This window comes from Lolium rigidum, chromosome 7 (genome assembly GCF_022539505.1).
Source record: "Lolium rigidum isolate FL_2022 chromosome 7, APGP_CSIRO_Lrig_0.1, whole genome shotgun sequence".
Lineage (NCBI taxonomy): Eukaryota > Viridiplantae > Streptophyta > Magnoliopsida > Poales > Poaceae > Lolium > Lolium rigidum.
In genome coordinates this window covers 170010986-170024225 of record NC_061514.1, presented here as the reverse complement: position 1 = coordinate 170024225, position 13240 = coordinate 170010986, and the positions used below count along the sequence as shown (strand labels likewise).

The following is a 13240-nucleotide window of genomic DNA, read 5'->3' as shown; positions in this document are numbered from 1 at the left end:
AATTTCTAAATATTTCCTATATAGCCCTCTCCAAGCAATCTTATGTCGAATTGGCGCCATCAAATAATTTTCCTGACCCCGTCCCTGTCCACGAGCTAGACGAGCTTGACTTGCTGCAGCTAACACATGTCTGTTTATTCTTCGTTAACCTGGTGTCAGTGTTCATCTTGTTATTATATGGATCACTCCTAGCGATCATTTAATGCAAGTGTGAGTTTGCCATCAAAAACTTGGGACGTCTTCCTTAACTAGTTCCCACCTTTGAGACCGACACATCATCAGAGGAGGAGCACACATCACTGCCTCAAAGTTAATTTGTTGGGCGGCACGCGAGCGCTTAGCTTAGCATCTCTGCACTAGTATTGTCAGTCAGGTGCTACTTTGTCTTGTGTGACGAGGATATGTCAGGTCATTGTACTGGCAGATTCGTATGTTTAAACAAGGAAAATTAGGTCAACGGCATCATAATGAATCAAGCTAGTTGATGGTAAAGACAAAAGGAATACTACTAGCTCAGATTCAGATTGCTTCATCAACTCTATTAATGCAACAAGGGAGGAGGAAGCTTAGTAGAGACTAGACCGAGGGAGGTGATGAGCAGCATGGTGGAGATGGACGAGGAACAAGCCGAGATAGTAGTGGATCACGAATCATCAGAGAAGAAAGATGCGGCCTCAGCTGCGAGCAGGCTGCAGCTGGCATCTTCGTCGTTGAGGGAGGCACTCTCTTCCACCTCCTCCCTCTCATTGTCCCTGAGAGAACAGCACAACGACGAAGAAGTCGAGCTGAAATGGGCGGCCATCGAGCGGCTGCCAACCTTGGACAGGCTCCACACCTCGCTCCCTCTCCATGCCAAGGCCAATGCCAACGGACTGGAGCCCGTGGACGTGCGGAGCATGGGGGCGACGGAGCGGCGGGAGCTGGTGCACACCCTCATCGCCGACATCCACAAGGACAACCTCCGCCTGCTCCGGCACCAGCGCCGCCGGATGGACAGGGTGGGCGTGCGCCAGCCGACGGTGGAGGTGCGGTGGCGGAACGTGCGCGTGGAGGCGGAATGCCAGGTCGTCGACGGCAAGCCCCTTCCCACGCTCCTCAACACCGCCATCTCCACGCTCTCCGTAATAACTCATCTCTCTTCTGTACTGCCACTCGCCACCTGTTCGCTCAAATGTCACCACTGATATCCGCAGATGCTCACCACCATGCTGGGTTTCAAAAGTAACCAGGAAAGGATCCACATCCTCAAAGATGTCACGGGCATCCTCAAACCTTCAAGGTAACCGACCTCCTCGGCATAATCATCTGTCATTTATGTCATCATGGGTATGCAATATCAATCTGCATATGTATATGCAGGATGACCTTACTCCTTGGACCCCCTGGCTGCGGCAAAACCACCCTCTTGCTAGCACTTGCAGGAAAGCTCAATAGAAATCTCAAGGTATATAACAGAGAATTTTTTTTTTTGAGAACACAGTACAACGCAGACATTCACAAACACGCACGTATATTTGCTTGCACACGAAGATATATAACAGAGAAAATGCCATGTGCCACGATTTCACTACTTTGTTTACTCACAACCACATACATATGTATGCATTTCATAGGTAACAGGAGAAATTGACTACAATGGTGTCAAGCTGCAAGATTTCGTTCCGGAGAAGACAGCAGCTTACATTGGCCAGTATGACCTTCATGTCCCTGAGATGACTGTCAGGGAGACGCTCGACTTCTCTGCAAGGTTCCAAGGCGTTGGCAGCAGAGCAGGTAATTAAGCCTATTTTCTTTCTTGGGAGTAGGCCGGTGTTTTTTTTCCCCAAAATGGGGAGCCCCAGCCTCTGCATTGAAATTGGGAGCACGCCGGTGTAAGTGTAACTAGAGAGATGACTTTCAGAGCAGGTGCCCAGTGCCCACCCCATCTGGGCAGGTGCTCAGTGCGCACCCCATCTGGACTGTCTATACTGCATCAACATCCTTGCTATCTTTTTTTCCCTATCAAACAACTTGTCATTTTTGTATCTCTCGCACCACACAATCTTTGAACTTGAAATTTGCAGACCACGTAAACATAAAAACTAGAATGTGGGAAACACATTTCGGATTTTTAATGCTATTATGTATATATATTTCAATAATTTTTTTTGAATTTTAATATAATTTGAAATTGCAAAAAAATCCAAACTATTTTTTCCTCACTATATTTGTTATTTTTGAGTGAACTGCAAAAATATCAAATCGAAAAATTATATACTTTGAGAGACATAAAAAGGAAAATGTCAAAAAATTTGAAGGTGCGCAAAGCGCACCTGCTCTACTCAAGTTTTCCCATGTAACTTAGAGTTCTTTAATGGAAGTAAATACCAAAAGGTCGACCTTACTTACTGGAAAATTTGATATCCCATTCTATCTACTAAACCAAGTGTTGTAAATTTCTTGTATACAACAGAAATCATGAGGGAAGTCATTAAAAGGGAGAAGGAGGCTGGGATCACCCCTGACCCCAACATAGATACGTTCATGAAGGTAAATAGATACTAACCTTTTTCTGTATAATTTTCCAAAGTATCTGAGTGTGTAGATTAGAACCCTTTTCTCTGATCACATTGAAACAAAATTGAAATCACGACCCTTTCCGCCAAAATATTTGTTTTGGCCTGGTTATTTCCTATTGGGTTTTAAAGGAAATAGTATACTAGTGTGCTTATACCCCTAGTAATTGCAGTTGTGACAGTTAAAAACCGTGTACACTTTTTACAGGCAGTATGCGTGGAAGGTTTAGAAAGAAGCTTGCAAACAGACTACATTATGAAGGTAATTGTTACTCAAAAAAAATCTACACCCGTGCATAATACTTCTCATGTGTGTAATCTCTTGCTTGCCTCACAGATCATGGGACTTGACATATGCGCTGATGTACAAGTGGGAAATGCCATGCGACGAGGTATTTCAGGCGGTGAGAAGAAAAGACTAACCACAGGTGAATTTATAACATATCAACTTTCAGGATACTGTATCTCAATTCTAATCTTAATTTTTTAAAACATAAATAAGTAATAATTGTGTAATCTGTTGAGTAAAATTTATTAACTGCATGTCGGAACTTATATACGTTTCATTTCGTCGTCAATGTTTTCAGTACTTTCTTATGGCCATAAACTACGAAAATCTTGTCACACCTAAGCTGACAGCAGGGGTAGGGTAAATCACAAATTTCTATTGTGATGAAAGCACACAAGCCACCCTAATAGACGAATCAACTTAGCAGTATTTTCTCCCCTTTCTATAGTCTAATCCTAAGCTCGATTTTGATCTGTATGGTACGAGTAAAATAAAATTAATTCGATGCTGGATGCTTACTTTTTCACTTGTAAAAATGTCTTACAATCAGGAGAGATGATGGTAGGGCCCTCAAAAGCGCTATTCATGGATGAAATATCAACTGGGCTGGACACTTCGACCACCTTCCAAATTGTTTCTTGCCTCCAACAGCTAGCTCATATATCAGAGTCTACTATACTGGTCTCACTCCTTCAACCAGCACCAGAGACATACGAACTTTTTGATGATATTATCTTGATGGCTGAAGGACAGATCGTGTACCATGGATCTAGGAATCGCATTATGAGTTTCTTTGAATCATGTGGATTTAAGTGCCCCGAAAGAAAAGGGGGCGCTGACTTCCTTCAAGAGGTATTTACCAAAATAATAATGTGCATAGTCTGACACCATGACTCATTACTGAATTGCTTATGTAAAAAAAGCACCAATAGAAGCTAGGAGTTTTTAAGGAGGAATCTAGAAGTTCATGTAAGGCATCTTGGCTTGGTTCGGTTAGCCCGTCGTCTAATAATCCACATGGAACCTTGACTTAACTTAAACATCAAGACATGCGCCACCTGAAGTTCAAATTTGAGCCTCTCTAGTTCTTGTGTGAAACTTTACTGGATCTATCTGTCAGTGCAGTCGTTTGGTGACTATCTAATACCACAACTGGGTATTTTATGTTTCAAGTAGTGCAAATAATAGCAATCCTTTTGAAGATATATGCTTGAAGTTACACATATAATTTTAATGTACATTCCACAAAATCAAACGTTCTTAGAATGAACGAGTTTTAGTTAGAAGGTAGCAATCCTAGCCACAAGTTTTAGTTCTAACTATCAAAAATTTGAATGACGTGGCTCAACGTGATACCTCTATTATGACCCATGTATATTGCTTTTAGTATATAATAGAAGGTAGATAGATTAACTGGGTGTAGATTATGATAACCTGAGTTTGTCTTCCTTATTTCTACACTAGCTTGCCATCATAAAGTAATTCACCCCTCAAAACTTGTGTGTATATAGGTCTTGTCAAAAAATGATCAACATCAATACTGGAGCCTTGCCGAAGAAACATATAATTTTGTTACAGTTGACCAATTCTGCAATAAATTCAAAGCATCGCAAAGTGGACAGGATCTTGCTGAGGAGCTTTTGAAGCCGTATGACGAATCGAAAGGACATAAGAATGCCCTTTCCTTCAGCATTTACTCATTATCCAAGTGGGATCTCCTCAAGGCATGTTTTGCACGGGAGCTCCTTCTTATGAAAAGGAATGCCTTCCTCTATATAACAAAAGCCATTCAGGTAAGCAAGTAGATCTGTAACCTAGTTTTACAGTGCTATGGCAAACTTCACACGCTATTTATTTATGTGTGCAAGTTGAGTTCTAGTCCGTACGCACAATCTTCATATTACGCGCATTGTGCTCTCGTCTTACTATGGTGGTCTCAGTAAAGCCTTATGACTAAAAATTGAGATCAGTTTGGTCGTAAAATAATTGAGACACTTAAACTTGTATCATCATATGATATATATATTGATTTTATTTTTTGAATTTTCACCGCGGTAGGGAGAACACCCTCCATCTGAATTTTCATTCTAAATGGCCCAAAACCTCTACAAGCATTACACACATATGCATGTGGGCATCATAGAATGGGGGGGGGGGGGGGGGACAACTTAAGGTGTGCTCAAATGCAAAATATTGTAGGAATTAGGGACTGATGTACTTAAGACACTTTACATGGATTTGTAGCCATTATGCAGAAGTTTCTTCTACAGAGGAAGAAAATTGAACTCTCGGACTACATGGAAGTCCACAAAGCAGTATGCGAAAGATTTTAGCCATTATGGAACTTTCCCAGCATGCAGCATCTTAATCTCTTTTCCAAAAAAATGCAGCATCTTAATATACAATCAGTTCGTACTCAGTGCGCAACTTGAGGACTTCAATGCTTTGTGTGCTTATATCATTACCTCTACTAGTCTATTATATCAGAGCTATAGTGTTTTTGGCTGAAGTATTTCTTATAGTGCTCTTTCTAAAATCAATTGAGTTTACAGTAAAGTTTGCATTTTTCTCAACATCACCACCATAAGTTAGCATACTACATATTTCACTGCAGCTTGGAGTAATCGCTCTTATTGCTGGGACAGTATTTCTGCGCACACGTATGGGTGTTGACAGACTTCATGCTAACTATTATATGAGTTCACTCTTCTATGCGCTCCTCCTGCTGGTAGTGAATGGTTTCCCTGAGCTGGCCATGGCAATTAATAGACTCCCAGTCTTCTACAAACAGCGAGACTACTACTTCTATCCTGCATGGGCTTATGCAATACCATCTTTTATCCTAAAGATTCCAGTCTCTTTAGTTGAGTCAGTAGTTTGGACATCAATATCCTACTACTTGATTGGCTATACTCCGGAAGCATCCAGGTAAAACTACAATAAGATTTTACAAACTAGCTACTAGTGGGAAGGAAGCTCCAACTCAACAACAACATTTTCTGTTATCATCCAGAAGTTATCAACATTAACACTTAAGTCATTCAGAGTATGTTATTTTAAAAAAATGGATTCAGAATATGATCATCCTAGTGAAAAATATATAGCCTTGCAAATTAAAAGAACAGAAAAAGTAATACATTGTTTGTACTGGATCTTGTATTCAAACATACTCCTTCCGTTCCATATTACTCCACATATTAGGTTTGGTCAAAGTCAAGCTTTGTAATGTTTGACCAAATAGATAGGACAAAATATCAACATATACAATACCAAATGTGTATAATACAAAAGTATGTACTATTGCGGTTCTAACAATATTGATTCGATATTGTACATTTTAATACCTTTTCCTATAAAATTAATCAATCTTTGCAAAATTTGACTTTGACCAAACCTTATATGAGGAGTAATATGGAACAGAGGGAGTATAGTTCCCATGTCTTACACTTCATTTACTTCTCTTTTGGATTTTCTTTCCACAAAACCTAGTGTTTCCATATGCAATATTTACTTTGTGTTAACATGGATGATTCTTGTGTTTAGATTTTTTGGTCATCTCCTTGTCCTCTTCCTCATCCACACCGTGTCACTGTCAATGTTTCGATGTGTCGCCTCATACTTTCAAACAGTGGTGGTTAGTTCAGTTGGTGGTACGATGACTTTTGTAACCATCCTTCTGTTTGGGGGTTTCATAATTCCTCGCCGTAAGACATTCCCTTATTTTCATAAAATTCATATTGCTAGCAAGAGATGAGTCCTACTTTCTTGCAAAAGTATGTTGTACTCAACTATGAAACAAGCATCACTAACATTTTCAGTGCCTTATTGCTACAGAATTTCTTCCTAATTGGCTAAAATGGGGATTTTGGCTCTCTCCATTGTCATATGCTGAGATAGGCTTAACTGGAAATGAGTTTTTGGCACCAAGATGGTTGGAGGTACATTCTGGCATACCAGGTCTGAGTTTATTGTAAACAGTTGCACAGTCAAACGAGACTAAATTTGCATGTTGATAGATCACTGTATCTGGTGTAACACTTGGAAGGAGAATACTAATGGATCAAGGGCTAGACTTCTCCAGCTACTTCTACTGGATCTCAGTTGGAGCACTGATTGGATTCATATTATTGTTCAATGCGGGCTTTGCTATTGGCTTGACTATTAAAAACCGTAAGTTCTTAACTTTCATTAAGCTAAACAATTTAAATACTTCTAATATCAAATTATCAATAAATCATATGCTGGAGAAAAATAACATCGGAGGTGGGGCAAACATATCTCCGTTCAGAAGAAGATGCTGTTTTCTCTGTTCTTTTTTTTTCGATATGGGAGCGTAGCCCCGGCCTCTGCATCAATAGATGCACACAGCCATGTCTTTTATTCAAAAAGATGTTCCTCTGTTCTTACCTCCCATGAGCCTCTCAGCTCCAGGAACTTCTCGAGCTATTATCTCTCGCAATAGGCCTAACACATTTGATGGAAGAGACCAACATATGTCCAAGGTTATGGATAATGGGATGCCTAAGTTACAAGTAGAAACTGCTTCGACACCTAATAGGACTGGTTGGTTCAATTCTACACGATGCAACTAAATACAAGTCCTACTGTCAATGGGGATATAGCTAATCACTAATTAAATCTTGTGCAGGGAGGATGGTATTGCCTTTCACACCCCTTATAATGACATTCCAGGATGTCAACTACTACGTAGACACCCCTGCGGTAATTGTCACGTAGCTTGAACATCTATGAACACATGATGGAGAACTTAGAATCATACCAAGGGATGATCAGTAATATGTAAGTATTTCCTTCTTGCAGAAAATGAGGGAGCATGGTTACATGGAAAGGAAACTACAACTACTCCACAATATCACAGGAGCATTCCAGCCAGGTGTTCTCTCGGCACTCATGGGGGTTACTGGAGCTGGAAAAACAACACTCCTTGATGTTCTTGCTGGAAGGAAAACAGGCGGTATTATTGAAGGGGATATAAGAATAGGAGGTTATCCTAAAATTCAACATACTTTTGCTAGGATATCAGGCTACTGTGAACAAACTGATGTTCATTCCCCCCAAATCACAGTGGGCGAGTCAGTAGCATATTCAGCCTGGTTGCGCCTTCCACCAGAAATTGATTCGAAAACAAGAAATGTGAGCTCTATCTTGTCGTATCAAAATAAAACTTACATTTATGCAAATCTATATGAAAAGAATAAAAGCGTAGCATACAGGATTTGCATACTTGTATAATAGGTGCTTCAAACAATTGAGATGAGTGTGAGCTCACCATATTTCTTTCCCCACAGGAATTTGTCAATGAAGTTCTTGAAACAATCGAGCTAGACGAAATTAGAGATTCTTTGGTTGGAGTACGAGGGGTAAATGGACTATCAACAGAGCAACGGAAACGGCTCACTGTTGCAGTTGAACTCGTGGCTAACCCTTCAATTATATTCATGGATGAACCAACATCAGGCTTGGACGCAAGGGCAGCTGCTATTGTCATGCGTGCAGTGAAGAACGTTGCAGACACAGGTCGAACAGTTGTGTGCACCATTCACCAACCAAGTATCGAGATATTTGAGGCATTTGATGAGGTAACTATTTTACATATATATCCTTCTCCAAGATTCTCTTTGTAGGAATTACTATGATAGTTTACATATATATATATAACTAACAGGTGCACCATGGTGCCTGGACACCATGAATCATAAAAGGAAACCTGCACAGCAAACTAGGAAGTGATTTTGGAACAGCTGCTATTGTCTCTGTTTCTGATAATTCGAGAGTGCATTCTCTCTCCTGTTGATTTTGGAAAGTGATTTTCTCTCCTTTATATTGGAGAAATATATCGAAAGCCAGTTAATTAATGTTAGGCCCTGGCGAACTGAAAGTTATCAAACCATATTAACTGGTTACTTAGCTAACCCCAAGAGTGAAACCAGATCTCTGGGGTAATTTTTTTGATTAATTGGATATATGAGAGGAATATCTAGTACGCTTATCTAGGTAGGGTTTAAATGATAACAGTGATGATTAATTAGATGTACATGAGAACAGCTGCATGCAATTTTCATTTATAGGTGTTGAAGTTCTATAAGAAATCAGACTCTACTTTTTAATATACATGTGTGTATTTTTCTAATCTATAACTGTCCAATCGTGTGGGCAATACAGCTATTTTCATCCAATCAACAAAAGAATCAGCTAGTTCCATGTAAATTTAGTGTACATTATTGACTGTAAACTCCTTAACCAAAACAACTCCATATAGAAGTGAGTTACCGTATTCACTAATTAGCTTACATCATATATGTAGTTGATGCTGATGAAAAGGGGTGGAGAGTTGATCTATGCTGGGCCACTTGGACACCTTTCGTGTGACGTCATACACTATTTTCAGGTAATTAGTAATACTAACTCTTCCTTACGTGAAAGGTGTCGGTAAATGCAGAAATGATTTTTATCGTCCATTTATATGTGATATAAGTCAGTCTGAACCTATCGCTTGCATTAAGCAAGCCTAAGTAGATTTTGTTTACACCATTTATTTATTTTTCAAGTTGTGTGTTTTTCTGGACCCATTCCTTATTTTCATGATTTGTGATGTACATAGCAAGTGGCAAGAAATACTATTATTGTTGCACTCTGTTTTAATTTCTGATGTACATTGGTTCAGACTCAGTTCACCCCCGCCTGACATTTCTCCCCAGTTGCTATGTTGCACATGTTAGAACTGTATATATTTTCGATGCATTAACCGTGTAGTATCCCTGTAGTATAAGTGGTTTTCTGCATATCTACCACACATGTACGAGTATATATATTCGCCAATGGCCTCATGGAGTACAAATCCCGACTGGTTCCGGTATCCCAAACAACTTATCTTACTAAGCTCATGCGACTCCACCCTTGAATTATCGATCAATTCCTGCTGCTCCCTACTTGATTGCACGCCCCTGTCATGGATTGAATCCTGCTACTCCCCCGATTGGATCGTGCATATCCAAATTGTCCACATCCACCGTCTCGTAAGCCCACATTCGCCGCCTCAGCTGCAGGCAGCAGCAACCTATGAACCTCGTCCGGCTCCATGCTTCTTGTTGGGACAGTGGGAACAAGGGTATCCACAAGCCCGTCAAGTGCTGGCAACTGCGTCGGTACAAGCATATTGAAGAACACACGAAAGTCATTTTTAGTTGAGTTTTAATCACAAATAAATAATAGACTATCATGCCCTTAATTATGAAGGGGTACGGAGCAGTCTCAACTGTCGCTGTGTTTGAAATTGGGGGGGGGGGGGGTGTTGATGCTTCTTTCATCACACCTGCATAATCATGTGGTTGCCCCACAATATGTGCCTCCGGAGTTACATTAGCAAATTTCTTCATGAAGGCCGGTCTTGTTGATTCACCTTGTGTTTTTTGGGGGTGTTGATGCTTCTTTCATCACACCTGCAGAATCATGTGGTTGCCCCACAATATGTGCCTCCGGAGTTACATTAGCAGATTTCTTCATCAAGGCCGGTCTTGTTGATTCACCTTGTGTTTTTTGGGGGTGTTTTGCATATACTTTCAATGTATTTTTCCTATTGTATAAGGGGATTTCTGCATATTTATCATACTTGTATGTGTATATATCAGCCTATTCCCTATGATCTCATTGAAATATAAGTTGCATATTTCCTCACAACATAGAATGGTGAAATAATTTTCTTTGTTCTTCTAGGCAATACCTGGGGTACCCAGGATCAAGGACAACTACAACCCATCAACGTGGATGCTAGAAGTTACTTCTACATCTATGGAACTTCAGCTGGGAGTAGATTTTGCTCATATGTACAGAGAATCATCAATGTCCAAGTAAGTTTCGAAAAATCAGCTCAGTTAGCTCTAGTGCCTGAACAATCTTAATTATTATGTCTACATGATGAATTGTGCAAAGAAAAGTTGCGTGTTAAACACACTCTAATATGCTTCCAGCCTTTCACGGTTCTTGAGAAAAACAAAAACAGGCATGTGGGTCTCAAAAGTCAGATTTGATCAGAATGGAATATAAGCATGGGTCACCGTACCATACTTAACAGAGCTCTTATTTAGTCTTAAATTAAACTTAGCAGAATTTTCGTGCTAAGGGCTAACCAGTATGTAAATTTGGCGATCAAAGGGACAAGGAAATGCTGGTGAAGCGCTTGAGCATACCAGCTCTAAGTACGAGTGATCTTTATTTCCCAACACGGTTTCCTCATAAGTTTCGGGAGCAATTCAAAGCTTGCCTCTGGAAGCAAAGTTTATCGTATTGGAGAACCCCTTCATATAACCTGGTGAGAATGGTGTTCATGACGGCTTCATGCATTTTCTTTGGTGTATTGTTCTGGCAGAAGGGCAACATCAACCACATGTACGTAATCCGTCTCTTAATTCTGTATCTTAACCGATGCATATATGGGGAAAGCACATCATTGAAGTTGCTTGTTTTGTTTGAGGGTAGAAACGACCAGCAAAGTCTGTTCACCATATTGGGGTGCATGTATGGAATCACTCTATTTACCGGCATCAACAGCTGCCAATCAGTGATGCCATTTGTCGCCATTGAGCGCTCCGTCGTGTACAGGGAGAGGTTTGCAGGGATGTACTCTCCTTGGGCCTACTCCTTCGCGCAGGTGAATTAATCACATGAAGGTTACTAGTTTCAGAATTCAGACAGATTATATTTACTGCTATGTGCAGAGACTGACTTATCTTTTCGCGAGATAGGTTGCCATGGAGATACCTTATGTGGTGGTACAGGCAATGTTGTTCATGTTAATAGCATACCCAATGATAGGATACGCATGGACAGCAGCAAAGTTCTTTTGGTTCATGTACACCATGGTATGCACGCTGCTCAGCTTCGTCTACCTTGGAATGGTGATGGTGTCGCTCACCCCCAACATCCAAGTCGCATCCATACTTACATCCATGTTCTACACCCTACAAAACCTCATGTCTGGCTTCATTGTGCCTGCGCCGGTAAGTCCAGCTATATTAACTCTGGTATATATACCATTACCTTTATTAGGGGTCAAAAGAAAGGTGCTTATGAGAAATTCATAAACATATGGCAGCAAATACCGAGATGGTGGATATGGCTCTACCGCCTCTCCCCGATGTCGTGGACGCTCAATGTCTTCTTCATCACACAATTTGTGGACGACAATGACAGGACGGTGGTCGTATTTGAAGAGACCAAATCCCTCGGAGTGTTCATGAGGGAATACTTTGGTTTTCGCCGTGACCTGCTGCCACTGGCAGCTGTGGTTCTGGCAGCATTCCCCATCCTCTTTGCTGTCCTCTTCGGTTACAACATCTCAAAGCTCAATTTCCAAAGGCGATAGACACTCAGATATTTAAGTAGTGGGTAGCAAATTACAGAATAGTAGATGTGTCGTACAGACGTGTATCTTTGTGTAGTAAAATTTGAAGCATTTTTTATTGTATAAATATGATATTGATAAAAAAGACTGAATATAATTAGATTTATAATACGAAGTCATCAACTCATCATCATATACTACTATGCTATATAGGAACTCTAACGAGACACCATGTTGATCTGCACCATTCGAATTATTTAGACAGGCGGATATGTATGTCACATTTAGATTTAAAGAGAGACACGGGACTTTTACTGATGCATACGGTATTTTTATTAATTTATTCAACAAAAGTCTAACAAAGATCATACTAGTACATCATAGCAGAATCCACTACACAACACCTACACATCCCAACAACAAGAGAAGATCATGTGAACATGCCTTCATTCCCTATTAAAACAAATAAAAACTCACATCAACAAGAAACCAGAAACATTACATACCTCGAGACACCCACCAAGCGAAAAGGGAGCACTGATACGATCTAGTAGACTCTTAACAAGCACCTCATGCACATGCTAGAGAAGCCGTCACCTTCATCGAACCACCGAGCAATCTTTAGGGTAAATATCTGTATAAATTTCCTCAATTTCCTCGTTCCTGCCATCAACGTCACCATGACGCCAGACAACGCCACCGAGACTTGTCGTCGTAGATGGTAGATGCCACGCTGCTCCACCTTGGTCCCCGCGCGAGAAGCACGCAGAGACCACCGCCCAGCTACGAGTGAATAGCATAAAACTACATTGTCGCTCGAATTTACGAGATCATACCACTATATTTTTGGAACAAAAATCTACCACTCTGCTGCACTAAATTTACAAATCACACAAATGGTAAATTGAGAATGAATTAGCAAAATTAACACTAGGCCCCATCTGCCAGCGCTGAGGTGGCACAAAAGGAGACCATTTGTTGAGGTGGACATGGCCGGGCTTCACATGTCAGGAAAATTAAAAATCCTAAATATCT

General features: G+C 40.5%; 1 protein-coding gene across 1 annotated transcript; it reads left to right on the top strand.

The window, feature by feature from the left end:
- Nucleotides 1-881: 881 nt before the first annotated feature.
- Nucleotides 882-12226, top strand: LOC124672272 (ABC transporter G family member 41-like). Its single transcript, XM_047208531.1, has 23 exons — nucleotides 882-1121; nucleotides 1194-1279; nucleotides 1360-1444; nucleotides 1614-1773; nucleotides 2453-2529; nucleotides 2764-2817; nucleotides 2893-2983; nucleotides 3395-3696; nucleotides 4356-4637; nucleotides 5459-5772; nucleotides 6388-6548; nucleotides 6679-6782; nucleotides 6861-7014; nucleotides 7270-7407; nucleotides 7493-7566; nucleotides 7666-7998; nucleotides 8154-8444; nucleotides 9170-9253; nucleotides 10579-10712; nucleotides 11017-11250; nucleotides 11341-11512; nucleotides 11607-11861; nucleotides 11957-12226. Exons 1-23 carry the CDS (start codon nucleotides 897-899, stop codon nucleotides 12224-12226), a joined length of 4080 nt encoding a protein of 1359 aa, XP_047064487.1. The 5' UTR covers nucleotides 882-896.
- Nucleotides 12227-13240: the final 1014 nt, after the last annotated feature.